At 43.5% G+C, this 11,066-nt stretch overlaps 1 protein-coding gene across 1 annotated transcript in view; it reads left to right on the top strand.

Annotated features, from left to right (window-relative positions):
• LOC138961640 (nuclear pore complex protein DDB_G0274915-like) overlaps positions 1-9,556 on the top strand; it is a 37,896-nt gene extending 28,340 nt beyond the window's left edge. Inside the window, exons 2-3 of the mRNA XM_070333311.1 lie at positions 7,710-8,016; positions 8,581-9,556. Of these exons, the coding sequence (XP_070189412.1) occupies positions 7,710-8,016; positions 8,581-8,864 (591 nt within the window). The 3' untranslated portion in view covers positions 8,865-9,556. The remainder of the gene's footprint in view (positions 1-7,709; positions 8,017-8,580) is intronic.
• Positions 9,557-11,066: the final 1,510 nt, after the last annotated feature.

Raw genomic sequence — 11,066 nt, 5'->3', positions numbered from 1 at the left:
CACAAACAGAATTCCACAATCCACCGGTGTTGACTTAAAGGCCAACAACTCGGGTGCAGAGTCTGCTGTGAAAGGAGCGGTAGCCTCCCCTGTCACAGTTATAATGCACGTAAAACTACAGAGAATTAAAACAATGAAGTCTCTCATACCATCAAATTATCATGAATCTAATGCAGTGTAAAGCAAAACAGAAAAATGGATAAACAGCCTGTGTTGGATGACGAAGCAAACCGGCAAGCGAAAAAGGTACACTGTCACGTGCACTGACGCAGTGCATCTTTGCTTATTAAACACACAGAGAGACACGAACACACACAGACACCCACCCGTACGCACAAACACACACACGCGCGCGCGAGTGAATTGCTTAGGTTAGATGTCAAATTAAAAAGGTTTTAAACAACTCATTTGATTTTGAGCATATATCATGTGTTTAATTTTACTTTTCAATCAAAATGAAGCTTATATCGCGCGTATTCGGTGGGTACAGTTCTAAGCGCAGGGATTTATTTATTTTTATTTTATGCAATTTATATCGCGCACATTATTCAAGGCGCAGGGATTTATTTATGCCGTGTGAGATGAAATTTTTTACACAATACATCACGCATTCACATCGGCAAGCAGATCGCAGCCATTTCGGCGCATATCCTACTTTTCACGGCCTATTATTCCAAGTCACACGGGTATTTTGGTGGACATTTTTATCTATGCCTATACAATTTTGCCAGGAAAGACCCTTTTGTCAATCGTGGGATCTTTAACGTGCACACCCCAATGTAGTGTACACGAAGGTATAGTCTCAGTACTATTGCTGCAGATCTGAAGTCAAATCAGGCTTCAAGGTAATCGGTCAGTGATAATAGGGTTCTGCCCTTTTACCCTTGTCATTGAACGCTCAGAAATAGCTTACACACACATATACCCTTACACACACACACACACACACACACACACACACACACGCACACGCACACACACACACACACACACACAAACCCACACACACACACTCACACACACACACAGTCACACACACACACACACACACACAATCAATCAATCAATCAATCAATGAGTCTTATATCGCGCATATTCCGTGGGTACAGTTCTAGGCGCTCTGCAGTGATGCCGTGTGATATGAAATTTTATACGGCCAGTAGATTGCAGCCATTTCGGCGCATATTTACCTTTCACAGCCTATTTATTCCAAGTCACACGGGTATAGGTAGACAATTATTAACTGTGCCTAAGCAATTTTGCCAGGAAAGACCCTTTTGTCAATCGTGGGATCTTTAACGTGCACACCCAATGTAGTGTACACGGGGGGAGGTTCGGACACCGAAGAGAGTCTGCACACAAAGTTGACTCTGTGAAATAAATTTCCGCCGAACCTGGGATCGAACTCACGCTGACAGCGGCCAACTGAATACAAATCCAGCGCGCTACCGACTGAGCTATATCCCCGCCCCTCACACACACGTTCACACACACACACACACACACACACACACACACACACACACACACACACACACACACACACACACACACACACACACACACACACACACACACACACACACACACACACACACACACACACACACACACACACACACACACACACACACACACACACACACACACACACACACACAGACACACACACACAGAGCCTTACAACACTAGTCTTTCTTTCTTTCCCATTATCATTGCCTTTTTATTCTGGACAACACTTCCGGACAGTCCATCATGTCTGGCATTGATGGATATGTAATGGACATAATCTTTTTCTATGAGTGTCGGTATCGATATCTGTTTCATCATTATGACATTCTTTGTATTTCGGACAACAGTTTTGAACAGCTAGTCGATCATATCTGGCGTTGATTGGATGTGTCATGGACATAATAGACTAGGACAGATTTCAGAAAATCTAACACCCTCGGGCATTTGTGGGTAATTAATGGCAACAGGTTGTTTCTTATAGATTTGGGTGTGCTGAATCCATTTCTGCCTGTTGCCAAAGTCAAAAATGCCTATATTCGTTACTATTCAACGGTTTCCAAGATGGCCGCCATGATATCAAGAGACTACTAATTCTCAAACAAATGCTTATATCTTTGGTGTTTTTAGAGATACAGTGTTAATTTTTGGCTAGTTGGTAGATGACCGATAGGCAATGGTTGCCTTGTCAGAGTATTTGACCTTGACCTTAAGTCAAGGTCACATGAGACTTGACAATATTGACTTGTACTGTTTTGTCATGTGTGCATTTTAAGTTGTCTTTTGGCAGTAAACTACAGCGAACTAATCACTAAAAATAAGTGATATTACCCAGTAGGTATTCAGCATTAAAATGAATATACATTGATCATCATTCTGACAAGGTCAAGGTCATTTTGACCCCATATTTCAGATGTGTTTAAACTTGGACGCCATCAAGATTTGCAGTGGCTCATCTGTTGTACACACTGGACATCTGATTCAACAATTACATTTCAGCAGGGGTTCAGATCAATGGTGCACAATCAACTAGGTCAAAGGTCAAGGTCAAGGTCAAAGTCAAAGGTCACTATTTGGACCATTTATTCTCAAAAACGGGGCCTAAAATAGAGATAGGCCATTTGTGAGTAATTATGGTGTGCTCTTCCCATTTCTGCTGTATGACAAAGTGTATATTTGCTAGTCTGTCCTGTTTCATTAAATATTCAAAATGGCCGCCACAAGCCTGAAAACTCACCCACACACAAAAACTGACAATTCTTTAAACATAACCACTCTATTTATTATCAACTTTTGTTTCAACATACGTTTGTATCAATAACGTTGCATAATCAGTACAAATTTCAACAACATTTAAGATGTTATGGTATTTCTGTGGCAATTATAACACAATATACACAAATCTCAAATGGGCTAAAGCTGAATATCAGAATCTGCTGGTAGTGAGGCTCGGTGGTCTCCATACGTCCCTCAACTTCCTCAAAGCCATCGGGCGTCACATGGAGTGCTCTGGTCTTCTGGATCTGTGGGTCGAGAGCAATGTCCTTGGCCCGAAAACAGCTGAACAGGTGCTGGCAGGCAAGTCCTATGTCAGAGGGATGCGAACTCATAAGTTGACCTGGCAAGCCTTGTGGAGAATACTCCTACCACAGTTGCTGCAGTACGTCCACGGCAGTGATGATGAGCTCGCACAAGAGATTGAAGACGAGATGGTTCGTGATGACACAGCAGCACTTGTACATCTTCTTGCCAACAAACGCTTCACAGACCTTGTGGACTCGTTTGCTGCTTCGCGGGCCAATCCAAACTTCCAGTTCTGGTGGGAGTACCTGAAGATGGTAGAAATTCTCCTCCAGTTCACACGCGCCAGTAGAGATGGCGACTGGAATCTGCATCTTCAAGCTTTCACGGCAATGCTCCCCTACTTCATGAGATATGATCATACCAACTATGCTCGATGGGGCACAGTCTACGTCAGTGAAATGAATCAGCTCCCCGAAGAAGTGAAGAAGGAATTTGAAGCTGGGCACTTTGTTGTGAAGAGGAGCCAGAGCAAGTTCAACCAGGTGGACCCAGATCAAAGTCAAGAATGGCTGAACGGGATTGGAAAGTCATGTGGAGGGATTGTGGGCATCACAAAGACACCGTCTGCTCTGAACCGTTGGGCCCTCTCGTTCAATCTCCGATCTCACATTGCAGGAGAAACAAGAGCCGTCTTTGGAGCAGAGGTTGACGAGAAGAGCATTCACAACGAATGCAACAAGGCCAGAAAAAGACAAGACAAAACTGATGAAGAAAAGTTGTTTGACAACCTTAAACGCTTCAAGGTTTTTTCTCTGGATGTGCCTGAAGATCTGCAGAACATTGCATCGAAGGATCTTACAACCAAGAACATCGAAGAAAACCTGTTGACAGCACGTGAAAAAGGACAAGAACAGGTGAAAACATTTGTTCGGGAGAGACTTGTGCCCTGTGAAGAGAGGAAAGTGAAATTCCGCGATGCTCTGCCGAAGAACAAGCCTCTGACATTTGCCAGTCTGTACGAGGTGAAGCAGAAGGATGCAAAGAGTGGGAAACAAAAGACGGTCAAAGCTGACAGAAAGATTCTTCAGCGGTTGATCACGGCCTATGAAGCAGGGCGCAGTGTTGATCTTTCTGTGATCATGAAGCATGAGCTGATGCCAGTACCCCCTTCACTTGCTGAAACTGATGGCAGTTTAAGGTCAGGATCAAAAGCATTAGCTTGCTTAAAATCCTCACAAGTGGTGTAAACTGTCCTCCAGGCATTGAAGCACATGAGCTTGGAGACAAGGCAACACTTGTCGTTGATGGGTAAGCACATGTTTGTGCACTTGGAAAGCCACAAGGTGCAGCTACATTTGGTGATCTTGCTGACACATTCGTCAAGTCTCTCCTTGCCCAAGGACATGCCTTTAAACGCACCGACATCGTCTTTGATCGGTATGATCAGCTGTCAATCAAAGGTGGAACAAGAAAGAAGCGGAGCAAAGGAGCTCAGCCCATCAGGAAACTGATAGAGTCTAAGGACACACCCCTGCCAGCCAAATGGGACAACTTCATGTCTCACCCTGAGAACAAAGCTGATCTGGCCAAATTTCTGTCTCGGCAACTCATCCTGCAGGCACCAGATGACAAAACTGTTGTGGTTTCCGGTGGTTTCAGTGATCCAACTCAAGTTGAGTCATCCAAGCCAGACGTGGACACGACTCCGCTAGAGGCCAGTCACGAAGAGGGTCATACACGTGTTGTTCTGCATTGTGTGAACAGCGATGCAACCAGCCTGGTTGTTTCTTCACAAGACACAGATGTAGCTGTATTGATTCTTGCACATTTTGACAAAATGAAGTGCAAGAAAGTGTGGATGAAAACTGGCACAGCAAAGCTTAGACAGTACATCCCAGTTCACAATATTGCCAAGAGACCTGACAGGGAGAAGGCAAAGCTCCAGAACTTGATAGGATTCCACGCCATCACTGGCTCGGATTCCACATCTTTCCTGTCTGGCCAAGGCAAGGTATCTGGGTGGAAAGTGTTTCAGCAACATCACCAGCTGCTGGCAAATTTGGGGAAAGGGCAGCTGACAGACGACACGTCAAAAGAAGCAGAGCAGTTCGTTTGCAAGCTGTACATCTCAAACTGTGAGACTGCAGATGGTGCCAGAACCATCATGTTCCGGAAAGCCACCGCCCCAGAAAATCTGCCCCCATCCAGTGATGCTCTGAGCTTCCACATCAAGAGAGCTCATTATCAGGCCTCAGTCTGGCAACAAGCTCATGAGAAGAAGCCGAACCTGCCGCCGATTGAAAGCATGGGCTGGCAACTGAAGGATGGCGTCTTCCTCCCCGTCCTGAAAACCCTTCCGTCTGTTCCAGACGCGTGCCTAGACATCATCTTCTGCACCTGCCAGAAGCAGTGCAGCAGTGGAAGGTGCAGATGCAGAAAGGCGAAGCTACCATGCACAGCAGCGTGTAAATGCCGGGAAATGCACGAGGAGTGTCTTAACGAGTGGTGAACTGACCGTGACCATTTGGACGTGTGTGATGTTCATTGACCTTACCATATGAAATGTGAACATTTGACATTGTTTGCTGAATGCCTGTACATAGCTGATATGTTTACCTGTTGCTGAGCTTGTTCTCAACATGTTTCGGAAGTTTTTTTCTCGTGTCAGAGTATTATGGAACATTAACGTTTGTCATGCTTCAGATTTGTGTATATTGTGTTATAATTGCCACAGAAATACCATAACATCTTAAATGTTGTTGAAATTTGTACTGATTATGCAACGTTATTGATACAAACGTATGTTGAAACAAAAGTTGATAATAAATAGAGTGGTTATGTTTAAAGAATTGTCAGTTTTTGTGTGTGGGTGAGTTTTCAGGCTTGTGGCGGCCATTTTGAATATTTAATGAAACAGGACAAACTAGCAAATATACACTTTGTCATACAGCAGAAATGGGAAGAGCACACCATAATTACTCACAAATGGCCTATCTCTATTTTAGGCCCCGTTTTTGAGAATAAATGGTCCAAATAGTGACCTTTGACTTTGACCTTGACCTTGACCTTTGACCTAGTTGATTGTGCACCATTGATCTGAACCCCTGCTGAAATGTAATTGTTGAATCAGATGTCCGGTGTATACAACAGATGAGCCACTGCAAATCTTGATGGCGTCCAAGTTTAAACACATCTGAAATATGGGGTCAAAATGACCTTGACCTTGTCAGAATGATGATCAATGTATATTCATTTTAATGCTGAATACCTACTGGGTAATATCACTTATTTTTAGTGATTAGTTCGCTGTAGTTTACTGCCAAAAGACAACTTAAAATGCACACATGACAAAACAGTACAAGTCAATATTGTCAAGTCTCATGTGACCTTGACTTAAGGTCAAGGTCAAATACTCTGACAAGGCAACCATTGCCTATCGGTCATCTACCAACTAGCCAAAAATTAACACTGTATCTCTAAAAACACCAAAGATATAAGCATTTGTTTGAGAATTAGTAGTCTCTTGATATCATGGCGGCCATCTTGGAAACCGTTGAATGGTAACGAATATAGGCATTTTTGACTTTGGCAACAGGCAGAAATGAATTCAGCACACCCAAATCCATAAGAATCAACCTGTTGCCATTAATTACCCACAAATGCCTACCTCTTTTTATTTAGGCCTCTTTTCGAGAATTTATCCTAGTCTATAATGGTATTCTATAAGTGTCGGAGTCACTATCTTTATATTTTCGTGGTGACATTCTATTATATTTGACATCAATTTGGAACAGCTAGTCGACCATGTCTTGGTCATTGTGTAACCGTGTGCCAAACACTACGATCACCTCGGGAAGCGAAGTGCAATCAAACAGGATTGAAAATTTTAGGGCTAATTTCTTAGCCCTATAAAAACTGTTATGCAAACCCGAAGGTTTCCATGAACATACAGACAATCGGAAACCACCAGACCCCATCACAAACAGATTCTCACAATCCACGGGTGTTGACTTTTAAAGGCCAACAACTCGGGTGCAGAGTCTGCTGTGAAAGGAACGGTAGCCTTCCTGTCACAATTGCATGGCTATAAATCGATATAATGCAGTTCTATGAATGTCGATGTCGTTAAACTACATTTTTTGACGTCATTCTTTCTTCCTGAATCTTTTTACATTTGTTTTCTCTACATTTAATCAAATAAAATAAAAATTACATCTGATAAAAGTGTGTCTCCGGCCAAGGATCCCAAAGTCACAACGAATCATTCACAGCTACTTATTAGTTTTCTTATGACGGCGATGCGAGGACTACATTTAATTAGATAGCCACAGTGAAAACTCAAACCATTATTTGTTTGTTCTATATTTACAGCTGTTGATGAGAGAGTCAAACATTGTTTGTTTGTTCTATATTTACAGCTGTTGATGAGAGAGTCAAACATTTTTCAGAGAGCCACAATGAAAACTCGAACCATTGTGTGTTTGGTTGTATTTTTACAGAAGGCGATGGGAGAGCCACAATGAGCCAGAGAGCCACAATGAGCCAGAGAGCCACAATAAAAAGTCAAACGCTTGTGTGCTTCAGCATATTTGCAACTAGCGATGCGAGAATTAGAATTAATCCGAGAGTCACTATAAAAACTCAAACCATTGTATGATGCTACTGTATGTTTACAGCTGGCGATGAGACAGCAGGACCTGGCTTTGCTGAAACAACTCATCCACATCAACGACAACATCCGGCGTCTGAAGCGCTCCCGTTCCATGCGGTTCTCTGCAGCGCGCACGGTGTCGTGCGGCACCCTGGGTATATCCACCCCTTCATCCTCCTCGTCTTCATCCTCCTCCTCGCCACCCGAGGACAAAGTACCCGGATCTGGGGGTAAGGCACGGGTTGCCACTTTGCTGAGACAGAAGAGCGAGCCTGGCTTGTTCGGTCTTCCTCCTAGGCGGGTGTCAACGCTGACTTCTACGTCTAGTTTTGGTGAGAGAATTGAGTGGGTTTGAGTTGGTTAATGTATACCCGGGCCAGTATGCAGGAGTTCAGGTTAGAGACTTTAGTCCGGGATAAACTATGCCCTCAATGTGGTTAATCTTGGACTAGAGAGAGAGAGAGATAGAGAGAGAGGGGAGAGAGAGAGAGAGAGAGAGAGAGAGAGAGAGAGAGAGAGAGGAGAGAGAGACAGAGAGAGAGAGAGAGCACCGGTGGAGAGAGAGAGAGAGAGGAGAGAGAGAGAGAGAGGAGAGAGAGAGAGAGGAGAGAGAGAGACAGAGAGAGAGAGAGAGAGAGAGAGAGAGAGAGAGAGAGAGAGAGAGAGAGCTAGAGAGAGTATAAGTTGGAAGTGGCAAAGAGGGGTGGGGGCAGACGTGGAGAGAGACCGAGGCGGGGGAAAGGGGCAGATGTTATTTTGATGCAAGCATGCGTGAGGCGATTTATTATTGTGGAAAAGGATCTTCGTTTAGTCTTACCTCTATTACCTCACCAGCGCTTAATTTTGTAACTATCAAACACATATTTCATTTTCTCTTCACACTTTTTTTTCTTCAGAAACCATTGATGACGCTGAAGAGGTCGACAGTTTGTACGGGTCAGCGACAGACCTAGACACGGCCCCTACGACGCCAGGAACCCCCTCCAGCTGTACCACCCCCACCACCCCCGTCACGCGTTCTTCCTCCTCCTATACCTGTCTTACCTTCACCCCAGAAGAGCTGTACAACGGCGAGTCCTCATACGGCGAAATTCTCAAACGGAACGTTCGTCTGTGGAAGTGGAGCGTCGCGCGAGAAAAAGATTTGGGAATTGTTGATGGTCATCTGTGTGTTCTGTAAAATGTCAGACTTTTTGTGTTCATTTTGGCACTTCTAGTGACACCTTATTGACAACCTAGTGTTGTTTGTGAATACAGTGTTCTAGATGATCGAACGTGTAGCAAAGACCTCTACGCGTACGTGTAGATATTGTGTTACCCGTGACTCACTTTTTTTTCTCCCATGTTCCAAATCATACGTTGTTTTGCTCCCACCAAGACTGCAGATCTTGGCAAACTCGTGACGTAAAAACTAGATATGATGACGTTACCCGTACACGTTCCCGTACACGTCCTGAAAAGTGCCACATATAGATCTTGCTAATACATTTAAGACGGAGTCTGTTTTGGACGTAACTGATTTTGTGAATAAATTGTCTGAGTTTGTGAATCTGTTTTGTGAAGATGGTGTGTTTTTCTGCAGTCTTTGCATCATTCTGAAACGCGGTGTTCTGAACATTTGTGTGGTTGACGGGTTGATGCAGTTGGTTGTTGGGTTTGTGGTCAGTAGGTGAGTAGTTGGGATGGCTAGTTGTTCGAGTGGTCGGTTGGCTAGTTTAAGCATTTGTTTCGGTTTGAGACTCTTGTCTGTGTTTTGCTTTGTGTTTTTTGGTCGGGTATTTTTTCGTTTGTTTTGTTAGCATGTTGCTGCTAAAGGAATTGAAATCAGGTCCAACATAATCAAAACATGCAAACATGCATGTGTTCTGCATGTGTTCTAGAGTTTACTTGCATGAGTACAACCACTGCAGTCAAACGATCAATTTGCCATGACAGGTGTTTTACTTGGAGAAAGGTGGGGAAATTAAAGACAAGCAATAAAAGCAACTGTAGGGGAAGGGCTCCTAATATGGACCGGCTCCTAATATGGACCACCTTCTGTTCTGACAAACTAACGGCGCTAGAGCGCTCAAAAAAGTTTTATTCGCTGTATTCACCCTCTCTGGATAACTTGCACATTTCAAAACAGTTGCAGAAACAGAAATCTCACAACCGTTAGGCTTTATCTCTTTTTTTCACTTTTGGCAGCGTTCACTCTAAATTTGCCGCCTAAAACGGACTCGTTTCTGTCCACAGCCAAAGCTTTTATCACACAAAAATTGCTATATATATGACAGCAAAAACCGTATTTGTTACATTTTAGCAGTGTTGACCCCGAGTTTCTACTGCAAACAAAAAATAATAGCAAAATCTCAAAGTATGTGCGAGTCCCCTAATATGGACCACCTTTAACAAATCGAAGAAAATAAAAGCTACAGGCTAATTTCATTAATTCATTAAGAAGCTTGCTGGAAATAACCAATAACTAGCCCTCGAGATTTAAAAAAAATGCTACGAAAAGTCTTCTTTTCGTGGAAGTTGATAATTTCACTTATTTTCACTCTGTTTTTGATAAGCTTCTTTAGTTTCCTGGTGTGCTTCAAATAATGCTCTCATCAACCCGAAACAGATAAATCTAGAGCATATTTTAATTGGGCTAAGTTGTATCATGTTATTTTGAAGTATAGGGGGCTTTTTACAGTGATTCGTGAAGGCCGCTTCACTGGTCCATATTAGGCGCCCAGGCTCCTAATATGGACCCTTTGTGATTTTTTCTGTATTTAATTTTTGCTGAATGTCTATCAAAGCTATTTCACTCTAATTATGCCTAACGGTTAACCTAAGAGAGGGAAGTGATTTCCCCTTTCGATGTCGGAAGGGTGTTTGTGAGACGAGCTCCGTCTTCTTCTGCTATTTTCTGCCAATTGGAGGCTTCTGCGACCCTGTGAGTTGTCCGAGAGCTTTGTCTCTAACCATTGTTTATTGATAGCTGAAAAACATTATGCAAAGATGTACTAAAGTCTGCTAGATAGCTAATTTTCTGTCGAACCTTTGATCTTTTCTTATTGCAAGGCGTGAACACTACCATAGGTGTATTCAGCCCTGCACGTGAACTCAGTGACAATCCGTGTGTAAACAGCGTCCTATCTGTGTCATAGTCAAACCAAAGGCGGTCAAGCGACGTGACTCGCCGGAGGGTACACACACACGTGTGACGACATATCTGTTTACGTCGAGGTACACAAACACAAACGCGATCGTCAGGCATGGTAGAACCAGTCTTCATTCTGAGGCGCGACCTGCCTCCGGATCTTGATACACAATTCGAAACTTTGGAAATATGTTTGGCAGCCGAGAGAGCAAGCGGTTCAGAGACTATCACCGGGGCGCAACAGATCCGTGG

The sequence above is a fragment of the Littorina saxatilis genome, linkage group LG3 (assembly GCF_037325665.1).
Source record: "Littorina saxatilis isolate snail1 linkage group LG3, US_GU_Lsax_2.0, whole genome shotgun sequence".
NCBI lineage: Eukaryota > Metazoa > Mollusca > Gastropoda > Littorinimorpha > Littorinidae > Littorina > Littorina saxatilis.
The sequence above is the reverse complement of the archived record's forward strand: the minus strand, read 5'-3'. Positions and strand labels throughout refer to the sequence as shown.